At 47.4% G+C, this 13311-nt stretch overlaps 1 protein-coding gene across 1 annotated transcript; it reads right to left on the bottom strand.

Annotated features, from left to right (window-relative positions):
- Positions 1–501: 501 nt before the first annotated feature.
- IER3IP1 (immediate early response 3 interacting protein 1) lies at positions 502–11524 on the bottom strand. Its single transcript, XM_040421125.1, has 3 exons — positions 11366–11524; positions 11037–11138; positions 502–1913 (listed from the first exon to the last, which is right to left on the bottom strand). The coding sequence occupies exons 1-3, from the start codon at positions 11454–11456 to the stop codon at positions 1858–1860; spliced, it is 249 nt and encodes an 82-aa protein (XP_040277059.1). The 5' UTR covers positions 11457–11524; the 3' UTR covers positions 502–1857.
- Between the last annotated feature and the right edge of the window lie 1787 nt (positions 11525–13311).

Genomic DNA, 13311 nt, shown 5'->3' with positions numbered 1-13311 from the left:
CGAAAAAGGCTCAAAGGGACTGTCCAGGAATAAATAAACAATGCAACAGGTGAAGGATTTCGTGCACCTGTAGACTATAATGTACAGAGCAGAAGGCTCTATACTCTGTGTATTTTCTAGCACCAGCTCAACGCAGATTCGTTTGAATAGTAGCTGAGCTGCAGTACCCCAGCATAGCCACTACACGGTGTATTGAGCCGTCCGCTTCCAGCACTGCAGCCTCCCGAAACAGCTGGAGGTGTCGGATGCTGAACCCATTCTGATACTGATGACCTGAGGGTAGGCGATCAATATCTGTAGCTAGGACAAGCCCTTTAAGATTTGCCAATTTCATATGAGCGCATTCTGGACATATTTATGCACCCGACCTAACCGCACCTCCAATGACCCAAACTCAGCCAGTCATAGATACCTTTAATCCGCTCGTCTGATTCTTCTCTAAGTGTCTATGGATGTCTGCTGCAGCTCCTTATTTAAAGAACCCAACATATTTCAGACAAGTTTTCGTGACACATTTTTATTCCCCCCATCCGATCTACATATAAAACAGGATAAAATACAAAAATCCAATCTGCTGCGGTAGTCAGGAAAAACGCAAGTGCGCGTACTGAAAGCTGTGCGCCCATCCTATCCAATTCACTGGCCTCATACTGTGGTCTCTATAGCTATATACTCTATATACTGTGGCCGCCTGTCAGGCAGTCGAGGACTTTCTGTTGAGAGGTCAAATGTAAACCTGTGTAGGAATTTATAGGCTGAGGACCCTCACAACAGGGCCATATTCACAGAGTATAGCCTGTGTCCAGCTGGCAGTAAAGCTTAACTAACCTACCAGTCTTAGTCTACCAGTCAGGCACTTACAGGTAAATTCCCATGGTAGATCCACCAGAGATGGGATGATTTTTATAAGCACTGTCTGTCAGGGCCCCCACAGATACGTCAAAGCCAATCTACATTTGGAGGTTCTCTTTAAAATCGGGCAGAGCTATCCAACATGGACAAGACATACAGACAACAGGTCCTTCAGGTCTCAGGTGCTTCCATTCTCCTCCACGAATTGGAATGTACATCGGCTTATAGCAAGTATACAATGAAATAGATTGTAACTATGGAAGGGACGGCTGATAATACTGTAGACTACCCCCTCTAGGAAACCTCTACCAAACCTTATCTTTCTGAAAGTAATACGTCATTAGTAAGGTCATGATGGGGGAAACTGATGGTTCTGAACTTAAACAGTGGCTTATGACTCGTGGAAAACTTTGATAACCCACCCCTCAACATTCTGTACGTCATAAATAATCAAAGGTTGGAAACCAACTGCAGGTGTCCATTGTATGTTCAAGTGAGATGAAAACAAACGTATGCAACCATTGCCTAGTGGTGTGCTACTTTAGGTTTCTTAAGCTCTTGCTAAAGTACTACTCTCAGCATGCTCAGCATTGTAGTTTTGTAAACAGCTGGAGAGCCACAGGTTGCAGACCATTACCACAGAAGATAAATGCTATGATCTGGTCAAGGTCATCAGAAGGTGTTATTTATGATGGTGTTATTTATGCACCCCGGTACCAAGTCCCATAAGAGGCTACACACAGGGGGGGAAGGTACACGCCAATCACTATCTGCTACGTGGCAGGTGGGCACAGTGAACGCACAAGTAGATACCAGTAACGCTCAGTCTTCAGATCGTACGCCTTTTGATGAGACAATTTACAAAAATGCATCACATCAGTTTTTTGTTTTTTTTTGTTTGTTTTTTAAACTCCACAGAGGGCTCAGCAGTCCAGTCGTGGGGGAATATTCAGGTGGTGGAGTCATCAGTCCGGTCAGTCTTCGCAAGAGGTGACAAAAGAGTCTTCATCCGAATAAGAGAAGTAGCACGATCGTTATTGAGTTGACGATTAACAGAGGAACTACAAAAGAAAATAATAAAAAAAACTTTTGTTTAATGTCTTTATGTTAAACATTTTCAAATGCACTGACCAACCAGACATACGTGTGGACACGAGAGAGAGATAGAGAAAGAGAAGACAGGTTCCATCATTCACAATAGGTGACGGACACAGCTTGTATATTCACCCTCCCTGCACAATGACCTCTGCACAGGTTACTACAGAGCATGCCCAGAACTCTCCCCAGACTACAGATTCCTATGGCCTATGTGGCTGCTGTAAAGTGTATCTCTAGACTGCTGTTCAATGTACTTCAAGCAAGCTAGACACTCACATACTGATGTAGGGAAAACATCCTATCCCTACTAAGAGATTCTTAATCCTTTTTCTTCTACATGTTATAATACTGGTGGAGGTGTAAGCCACAGGCTCAAGAGCTGAACGTCAGGTGCCAGTTATACCTTTGCCGCAAACATGTTCCCAGAATTACAAAAAACCCACCACTACAGTTTGTTTTTTGCGATTCTGGGGTCACGGGAAATATGTGAGTTGTGCTGTGACTCCATTTATTTCTATGCTAGCACCACTACTCTGTGATCCTTGGGAGCAACCAAGATCGCCATGTAGCTGAACCATAAAACATAAAAAACCAAGTCCCATTTATTTAGTCCTATATGAACAGATACCAATTATGTTATGCCGCATCCAAAACACGTCTGAAATAATACAATAAGACATGTGCCTGAACCACAGGTGTCGCTTGGTGCCAACATGAGGGACTGCTCTGGATAATGATGATTACACTTACCGGTAATCAGATTTTCCAGACCCCACGACAGCACCACAGAGAGAAGATCGGCCTCCAGGGACAGAAAACCTACAGAATAAAAAGGTGTAGCCTCTCTACCCTGTCAGTGGATTTCAGAGCAAGAGAGGGACTCCTACCTTAGTTAATCAAACTTAACAATACACCTTTCATATAATTATTCTTTTTTTTTTTTTAACACCCAGTGCCTATAAGAGGAGAGAAGTAAGAAACCCACGGAGGGAATAAGGAAGGGTGCTGTCGTGAGGGTCTGGAAAATCCAATTACCGGTAAGTGTAATCATCATTTTAATTACAGAGAAGAATATCCTTCCTTAGGGAGGGACCACCGCTTGTAAGACCTTTCTACCAAAAGATAGATCAGAGGAAGAGTCCAAACGATAGTGCCGGAAAAAGTTACAGGGAGAAGACCATGTGGCAGCTCTACAGACTTGTTCAATAGTTGCACCAGATCTTTCTGCCCAAGAAGTGGAGACAGAACGAGTGGAATGAGCCTTCTCCGAGATTGGAGGAGAAAGACCAGCCTCCAAGTAAGCCTGAGATATACCAAGTCTGATCCATCTAGACAAGGTACCTTTGGTAGCCTTCTTACCCTTATTTGGCCCAGAGAAGAGGACAAACAAGGCTGAAGATTTTCGCCACCCCTCCGTAGATTTGAGATAATGTAATAAACATCGTCTTACATCCAATGTATGAAATTCTTCTTTTTTGGGGGTTTTAGGATTGGCAAAAAAAGAGGGAAGCACAATTTCCTGTGATCTATGAAATTTGGAGGAAACTTTGGGTAAGAAGGCCGGGTCAGGTTTAATAATATTTCTATCCTCTAGAATAGTAGTGAATGGAGTATTTTCAGAAATAGCATGTAACTCGCCTACTCTCCTGGCTGTGGCGAGTGCTACTAGTAAAATCATTTTATAGGTAAGATGTTTGATATTGGACGATTAAATGGGCTCAAAAGGGGGCTGCATCAGAGCTCCTAGAACTAGATTCAGATCCCACGAGGGAACTTTCAGGGAAAAAAACTGGGGCCATCCTATCTACTGCTCTAAAGACCCTTACTACCCAAGAATCAGAGGCAAAATTTTCTTCAAAAAGTACTGAAAGGGCAGAAACTTGCACCTTTAATGTGTTTTTAGCTAACCCCAAAGTCAGCCCTTTTTGAAGAAATTCCAGAACATAGGAAATAGGAATCGAATCAGGCAGGTTATCAGGATCAATTTTACTAAATTCTATAAATTTCCTCCATATCCTGGCATAGTTAGAAATCGCCACCGGTTTTCTACTCTTAAAGGGGTCCTGCAGTTTGGATAGATCATCAGCATCTGATCAGCAGGGGTCCGACACCCAGGACCCCCGTCGATCAGCTGTTTGAGAAGGCAGCGGCGCTCCAGCAGCCGTGGCCTTCTCACTGTTTACCGCTGGCCCAGTGACGTCACGACTAGTATCAACTTGCCTGGGCGTGGCTAAGCTCTGTTCACTTGAATGGAGCTTAGCCCAGCCCAGGCAAGTTGATACTAGTCGTGAGCCAGCGGTAAACGGTGAGAAGGCCGCTGCGCTGCTGTTGCGCCGTTGCCTTCTCAAACAGCTGATCGGCAGGGGTCCCGAGTGTCGGAGCCCGCCGATCAGTTGCTGATGATCTATCCAGAGGATAGATCATCAGTTTAAACAAACTGCAGAACCCCTTTAAGAAGTGTAGCAATCAGCTCCTGTGAAAACCCCTTTTTTTATTAATAGACCCCTTTCAAATTCCATGCTGCTAAATGCAGACCCTTTACTGCTGGATGGAAAACCAGACTGATACGGACATTATTCTGAGAGGAGTGAACCATGCTCTCTTCAGCCAGAATGGAGCAATCAGAATTACTCTCGCCCTGTCCTTTCAGATTTTTTTCAGAACTAATGGTAGTAACTGGAAAAGGGGGAAGGCGTAGGCCAGTGTGAAGTCCCATTTCAGGAGAAGGACATCCACCCCATAAGGGGATTCCCTCGGATCCAAGGAACAGCATAGATCTACTTTTTTGTTCTGACGAGAGGCGAACAGGTCTATCACGGGCATGCCCCGAAATTTTTTGATCATGGAGAAGACCGAATTTTTCAAGGACCATTCTCCCTGTTTTAAAGGACACCTGCTCAGGAAGTCCGCTTGAATATTTTCTTTCCCTCTTATATGTAGGGCTGAAATATGACTGACCTGCCCCTCTAGTTTTTTCAAAAACCGATTCGCCTCCCGCCCGAGGGTAACAGACTTTGTCTTCCCCTGGTGATTTATATAGGCTACTGTAGTCTGATAGGACTCTGACATGGCCCGAACCTATTAGGGATTGAGAAGCTTCTATAGCCAATCTCACTGCCAAAAGCACTTTTATGTTGGAGGAAAAGCGTCTTTGATTCCGTGACCACTGACCCTGGACATGCAGGGGCTTGCATCCGTAGTTATGAATGTTGGATCTGGATAGGTCCATGGGACACCCTGTATCAGATTTTGTCTGTCCTCCCACCAGGCTAGACTCTTCATTGTTGTTCTTGAAATTTGCAGCTCGACATCTAGAATTCCTTTGCTCTTCTTGAAGGCCGTCAATATTTCTCTCTGTAATTGACGAGAATGTAGTTGAGCCTATTCGATCGCCTTCCGAATTGTCAGAGTGGGAGATGCAAGGGATTTTATTTGAGTGGAAATTCTGCTTATCTCAGAAGGTATATCTACCGGAGGAAAAGATACGGAATCTAGAATTAGGCCTAGAAATCTCTGACACTTTTCCAGCTTTAGTTTGGATTTTTAGTCGTTGATCATCCAACCCAATTCCTGAAAGGTGCTTATCACCATCTGTACTGCTTCCCTGCAACTGCGATGGGATTTTGCTATTATTAAAAAGTCATCCAGATATGGCGCTAACATCACGTTCTTTAGTCTTATGAATGATACCATTTCTGCTACCACTTTACTAAAGATCCTTGGGACCATAGACAGGCCAAAGGGTAATGCCTGAAATTGGAATTGCTGTAGCTGACCTTCCACAAAGACTGCAACTCTGAGAAACTTCTGGAACTCCGGGTGCATTGGAATGTGGAAATAGACATCTTTCAGATCTATCACTGCCATGAAACAATGTGTAAACAAAAGCGGTATAGTAGTTTTCATTGTTTCCATCTTGAACTTTCTGAACACTAGAAACTTGTTTAAGTCCCTCACATTGATGATGGTTCTGAAGGAGCCGTCTGGTTTTGGAACTAGAAAAAGCCAGGAGAAATATCCTTCTGATAGTTCTTTTTGAGGGACCAGAATTAAGACCTCCTTTTTTATTAGTTCTTGAATTTCCTTTATTATGGGGAATGACCCCTTTACAGCACAATTTTTTGTAATAACAAATCTTTGAGGCAGCAAGGTGCGAAATTTTGGTTTTAGGCCGTGACGAATGACCTCTAAAACCCATGGCCCTGCTACCTTTTCCCATGCTGAGAGGAATAATTTTAGTCTTCCTACCACTTTTGGCTTGGCGTCATTGCTGAGACTGTTTATTTGACTAGGAAGAGTTTCCAAAGAGGAACCCTTTTCCTGCCAAATTTCTGCCTTGCAAAACTATTCACCTCCCTTGAATTTTTTCGGATTTTGGTGCCTCACAACCTGGAATTAACATGGATTGTTTGTGGATTTGCATCATTTAATTTACAGAACATGCCCACAACTTTGAATTTTTATTATTATTTTTTTTTTATTGTGAAGCAAACAACAAATAGGACAAAATAACAAAAAGTCAATGTGCATAACTATTCACCCCCTAAAGTCAATACTTTGTAGAGCCACCTTTTGCGGCAATCACAGCTCCAAGTCGCTTTGGATAAGTCTCTATGAGCAGTTGCCACATCTTACCTCTGGGATTTTTGCCCATTACTCCTTGCAAAACTGCTCCAGCTCCTTCAAGTTGGAAGGTTTGCACTTGTGAACAGCAATCTTTAAGTCTGACCACAGGTTTTCTATTGGATTGAGATCTGGGCTTTGACTCGGCCATTCTAACACATTTATATGTTTCCCCTTAAACCACTCAAGTGATGCTTTAGCCGTGTGTTTGGGGTCATTGTCCTGCTGGAAGGTGAACCTCCGTCCTAGTCTCAAATCACGCACAGAATGGTACAGGTTTTGCTCTAGAATATCCCTGTATTTAGCACCATCCATCTTTCCCTCAACTCTGACCAGTTTCCCAGTCCCATCCCCACAGCATAATGCTGCCACCACCATGTCTCACTGTGGGGATGGTGTTCTTTGGGTGAAGTGTTGGGTTTGCACCAGACATAGCGTTTTCTTTGATGGCTGAAAAGTTATATTTTAGTCTCATCAGACCAGAGCACCTTCCTCCATACATTTTGGGCGTCTCCCACATGCCTTTTCGCAAACTCACAACGTGCCTTTTTGTTTTTAGCTGAAAGGAATGGCTTTCTTCTAGCCGCTCTGCCATAAAGCCTAACTCTATGGAGAGTACGGCTTATTGTCGTCCTGTGTACAGATACTCCAGTCTCTGCTGTGGAACTCTACAGCTCCTCCACGGCATGGCGCACGCCTCCTCTTCAAACAGCTGATCTGATAGGATAGGTTATCAATGTTAAAAGCCCAGAGAACCCCTTTAATGTTCTAGCCGTCACCGTGGCCACAATGTTGAGACGGAATGAGGAAGCACCCTTCAGGAAAAACTCAGCCTTCTTATCCAAAGGGTTCCTAAGAACACCCGTGTCCTCAAAGGGAAGAGAGGATCTTTTAGAAACCTTAGAAATGGCAACATCTATTTTGGGAATCTTGCCCCAAGAAGATGAAGTTTTGGAAATAAAAACCTTCCTACATGGTTTCTTCCATTCCTTTTGAATTAGGTAAAGAACACTATTATGCACGGGGAAGCATCTACCCTTTTTTTTTCTGCAATCCCTCAAACAAAGAGTCTGCTATCGACTTATCTACCTTAACATCTTCAATGTTCATAGTGGATCTAATACCTTTTAAGAGTCTGCAATGTAGCAGAGCTGTGTGTGTACAGGGTGCTTGCAGCAATGTAGCAGAGCTGTGTGTGTACAGGGTGCTTGCAGCAATGTAGCAGAGCTGTGTGTGTACAGGGTGCTTGCAGCAATGTAGCAGAGCTGTGTTTGTACAGGGTGCTTGCAGCAATGTAGCAGAGCTGTGTGTGTACAGGGTGCTTGCAGCAATGTAGCAGAGCAGGAAGCCTGGCAGGGACTCGTGACAGGATTATTTTAACTCAAAGAATCAAATGAGTCTCTGACTAATTTGATTCTTTTAACTAATAAACTCTTAGACCATTATATAAATCCCTGCAATAACTATACAGTGTAATTACATCAGTCTGCTCCACTGCAGCAGAGCTGTGTTTGCCAGGAGCGAGTCCCTCCAGACCTTCGGTTCACTTGAGAGCCGACTCAGCAAGTAAACTGAAGATTCGATGAGCTGAGCATGCGCATTGATCTTCAGTTCACTTGCTTCTGCCGGCTCAGGAAGTGAACCGAAGATCCGATTCATGAAAAAGATCCGAACTTCCAATCTCTAAAACTCAGTAGCAGGCCGGGCGGCAGCGCAACTCACTGACGTCACGCGCCTGCTCCGTCTGCTTCATTCATAAAGTGGGAAGAGCAGGCGCGTGAAGTCAGTGAGTTGCGCTGCCGCCCGGCCTGCTACTGAGTTTGTGAGTACAGAGAGGGAGAGGATCGCAGAGGATTTCAAGTTGTTCACATCGGAATATTAGTATTACAGTGAGCGGGGCCCGGTGTAATAGAATACAGTGACTGCACCGGGCCCCGCTGCCATTACAGCACCAGATGCCGGTGTTCCGTTTACTTGACAGTATTATGTCTATATCGTGGGAGATAGTTTTACATTACGTCTAGCTTGAACTGCTGACTAATATAAAATTTTAAATCTTTATTTCATTTCCTTAAAACTATTTTCCACGATATAGACCTAATACTGTCAATTAAACGTCACAGAGGTGCTGAAGAGGTCTAGATATTTGCATTTTGTTAACCTTTATTTTTGTTTGCATTTTGTTAACCTCTACTGCGCCTGCGGCAAGTCGTCTTTTTCGCGCATGCGCAGTGTATTGGGGATCATTCACTCACAGGGACACTGTTATGGGGGATCTGTGGATGACACTGTATATGCTGCTATATATGTGTCATCCACAGAGCCCCCCCCCACAACAGTGTGTCATCCACAGATCCCTCCCCACAACAGTGTGTCATCCACAGATCCCTCCCCACAACAGTGTGTCATCCAAAGAGCCCCCATCCACAACAGTGTGTCATCCAAAGAGCCCCCACCCACAACAGTGTGTCATCCAAAGAGCCCCCACCCACAACAGTGTGTCATCCACAGAGCCCCCCCCCCACAACAGTGTGTCATCCACAGAGCCCCCCCACAACAGTGTGTCATCCACAGAGCCCCCCCCCACAACAGTGTGTCATCCACAGAGCCCCCCCCCACAACAGTGTGTCATCCACAGAGCCCCCCCCACAACAGTGTGTCATCCACAGAGCCCCCCCCCCCCCACAACAGTGTGTCATCCACAGAGCCCCCCCCCCCCCCCACAACAGTGTGTCATCCACAGAGCCCCCCCCCCCACAACAGTGTGTCATCCACAGAGCCCCCCCCCACAACAGTGTGTCATCCACAGAGCCCCCCCCCACAACAGTGTGTCATCCACAGAGCCCCCCCCCACAACAGTGTGTCATCCAGAGCCCCCCCCACAACAGTGTGTCATCCACAGAGCCCCCCCACAACAGTGTGTCATCCACAGAGCCCCCCCACAACAGTGTGTCATCCACAGAGCCCCCCCACAACAGTGTGTCATCCACAGAGCCCCCCCCCAACAGTGTGTCATCCACAGAGCCCCCCCACAACAGTGTGTCATCCACAGAGCCCCCCCACAACAGTGTGTCATCCACAGAGCCCCCCCCCACAACAGTGTGTCATCCACAGAGCCCCCCCCCACAGTGTGTCATCCACAGAGCCCCCCCCACAACAGTGTGTCATCCACAGAGCCCCCCCCCCCACAACAGTGTGTCATCCACAGAGCCCCCCCCCCCACAACAGTGTGTCATCCACAGAGCCCCCCCCCCCACAACAGTGTGTCATCCACAGAGCCCCCCCCACAACAGTGTGTCATCCACAGAGCCCCCCCCCCCACAACAGTGTGTCATCCACAGAGCCCCCACAACAGTGACATCCACAGATCCCCCCACAACAGTGCCATCCACAGAGCCCCCATAACACCTTTTGGTTCAAAATATTTTTTTATTTGGCTATTCCCCACCCCTCTTGTAATTGTTCCGCTACTTGTGGGCTGCGCGGGAATGAGTTGGGGGTTGGGGGGATGATCTGTGGGGTTGCCCAGACGGCTAGGCCCTTCACAGTAGTTATTAACCCCTTTCAGCAGTCCCCCATTCACTGAAGGGGAGACTGCTGAAAGGGATTAATAACTACTGTGAAGGGCCTCCCCCCCCCCTTTCACAGTAGTTATGCCCAGATATGTGCCCCCTTCACAGTAGTTATGCCCACACTGCTTCTAACAGAGGCTCACTAATGGACGCTGAGATTAGATCACCCCATACAAAAGCATTGAATCAATGCTTTCCTATGGGGAAAAATCTGACCCTGGAGGTCATCATGCAGAGTGTGAGGACGTCCAGCGTCAGATACCGGACCAAAGGTCTGTTTTACTCCAGGAAGCCCTCAGGTGGCTGCCAGCGACTAGAGGCCGACTTATTGCTGGAACGTAAACAATGCAGTTTCTCTAGAACATTGCAGCTCGATTTGCAAAAGGGACACTGTACCCAGACCACATCAATGAGCTGACGTGGTCTGGGTGCCTTTTGTTTCGCTTTAACTTTGAAATCTTATTAAAGATTGTGTAGGGTGTGGCTGGAGGCGGGACAAGGGTGGGGCTTGCAGCAGAACATGGGTGGGGCCTGTAAGGGGGCCCTTGATTTATTTTGCCCAGGGGCCCTGAGGGTTCTCAGTCCGCCCGAGAATCGCTCATTATTAACAGGCAGTATAGAAAAATACTGGCAATTATTATTAACGGTAGAAAAAATAAAAAAACTAGCGGCACCTGCAGGGGCACTAAATTACCGGCCTGGCCAGCGAGATACGGGCAGGGTGGCACCCCTAGCTCCACCACACACTATAGTATAGGGCAGTAGCAGCGCAGTGCTACACACAGCACCTACAGGTCCACAGCTCAGCACCTATGTGCCGCCATACGTGTGCCCTTTTACAGCTGCCTGATATGTATCCCGCCTCTGAGGCGACACGTCCCGGGCACTCACCTCTCATCACGGTCCGTACGGAGCGCACCAGGTTCATCAGCTGGGACTTGATTCCAGGCACTTCTCCAAACCCTCCGATGCCCTGATCGGCCCCCCAGCCGACTGCGGAGAGACAGAGGAGACGAGAGTAAGTGACAACGCATGGTGTACCCCCACATTGGAGAACCGCTGGAGCTTGCAGGCGTGGTGAAACTACAACTTCCAGGATTTCCTGGCTGCCACAGCTTGCTGGGAGTTGTAGTTCCCCAGCAGTGGTTGCAGACTCCTCATACTGGCTGTGGGCTATGGCCGCCCCCTCTGAGGGCTCCCCCGGTCCCCGGAGCTCTCACTCTTGCTCAGGAAGCGCTCCTCATGCAGCACGGCCACGGCATTCACACACAGCAGGGCGGCCTGCAGCAGCGAGTACAGGGTGAACGCCATCTTGTTGGTGGACTCCCTGCGTGACGTGGCGGCGACTAGTGGAGAGCTGAGGCATCAGCTGGGACGGATCGGAGAGTGGGACAAACAGGATGGAAACGCGAGCGCGCTGGAAGTATAGCCCATATAGAGAAGAGTCTCATTTCTCGTCACATTCGCAATTGCACACAATGTACGTCCAGTCAGGAGGTGACCATGGAATACATGGCATGGAGGCGGCTGCAGGGGTGAGAGCTGCTCTTTGGAAGAAAATCCCCTCCATGATGTCCTAACACAGGGATCAGCAACCTCCAGCAGTTTTAGAAACTACAACTCCCAGCATCCCCCCTTCACTTCTATGGGAGTTACAAGACCAGCCGAGTAAGTGAGCATGCTGGGAGTTGTAGTTTCACAGCCGCCGGCATGCCAAAGGTTGCTGATCCCTGTCCTAACAGTTCATGGGTTGTCGCCACAATCCCTTTAACCCCTTCAGGACACAGCCACTTTTCACCGTCCTGACCCTGCCTAATTTTGCAAATCTGACACCAGGGCCGCTGATAGAAATCATGGGGCCCCGTACAGCATACATGACGGGGCCCCCTTCAGCTCCACCCCCTGATCCCTCCTTCAGCCACACCCCTGGCCCCGCCCTTGGCCCCTCCCCAGACGCCGCCTTGAAACAACATGCAGATTTGTCTACAAGTGATATTTATTTTTCTCCAGCCAGTTATAAGTTTTATTATCCAAAATAAATACTGTTTTCAGATGAGAACAGACCTCTTTAATATCAATATGTAATAAAAAAACATTAATGAATAAATGAAGTGGTATTTTGAAAAAAATTAGGAAGATTAAACAAATGATAAAGGTGGAAAAAAAACAACAAGCCAGGTCTCTGTAGGCTTCATTCAGACGTCCGGATGCGTTTTGCGGATCCGATCCATCTATCAGTGGATCCGTAAAAATCATGCGGACGTCTGAATGGAGCTTTACAGGGGGTTGATCAATGACAGGGGGGTAATCAATGACAGGGGGGTGATCAGGGAGTCTATATGGGGTGATCACCACAGTCATTGATCACGCCCCTGTAAGGCTTCATTCAGACGTCCGGATGCGTTTTGCGGATCCGATCCATCTATCAGTGGATCCGTAAAAATCATGCGGACATCTGAATGGAGCTTTACAGGGGGGTGATCAATGACAGGGGGGTAATCAATTACAGGGGGGTGATCAGGGAGTCTATATGGGGTGATCAGGGGTGATCAGGGGCTAATAAGGGGTTAATAAGTGACGGGGGGGGGGGGGGTAGTGTAGTGTAGTGGTGCTTGGTGCTACTTTACTGAGCTACCTGTGTCCTCTGGTGGTCGATCCAAACAAAGGGGACCACCAGAGGACCAGGTAGCAGGTATATTAGACGCTGTTATCAAAACAGCGTCTAATATACTTGTTAGGGGTTAAAAAAAAACACATCTCCAGCCTGCCAGCGAACGATCGCCGCTGGCAGGCTGGAGATCAACTCTCTTACCTTCCGTTCCTGTGAGCGCGCGCGCCTGTGTGCGCGCGTTCACAGGAAATCCCGGCTCACGCGAGATGACGCGTATATGCGTCGCTGAGCGCAGGGCTGCCACCTCCGGAACGCGAATCTGCGTACAGCGGTCCGGAGGTGGTTAATTGGTTATGTCGAGGCTGCCCGGGCCCCCCTGCCAGCCGGGCCCGGTACAACTGGGCCAGCTGTACTGGCCTATCAGCGGCCCTGCGTGTCACCATATGCGGTAATACGTTTGGAAGGGTTTTACTTATCTAAGCCATTCTGAGACTGTCTTCTCGTGACGACACGTTGTTCTTCATGTTAGTGGTGAAATTGAATCAATGTGTTTTA

The sequence above is a fragment of the Bufo bufo genome, chromosome 2 (genome assembly GCF_905171765.1).
Source record: "Bufo bufo chromosome 2, aBufBuf1.1, whole genome shotgun sequence".
NCBI lineage: Eukaryota > Metazoa > Chordata > Amphibia > Anura > Bufonidae > Bufo > Bufo bufo.
Note: the sequence above shows the minus strand (reverse complement) of the source record. Positions and strands in the feature narration are given on the sequence as shown.

What these genes read in the sequence shown, in the direction of transcription:
- IER3IP1 (XM_040421125.1), bottom strand. Translation starts at nt 11,456, where the DNA reads ATGGCGTTCACCCTGTACTCGCTGCTGCAGGCCGCCCTGCTGTGTGTG. An exon ending in GGAGCGCTTCCTGAGCAAGA is followed by an intron (nt 11,139 to 11,365) that starts GTGAGAGCTCCG and finishes GTCTCTCCGCAG; the next exon opens with TCGGCTGGGGGGCCGATCAG. An exon ending in CGTACGGACCGTGATGAGAG is followed by an intron (nt 1,914 to 11,036) that starts GTGAGTGCCCGG and finishes TTTCTTTTGTAG; the next exon opens with TTCCTCTGTTAATCGTCAAC.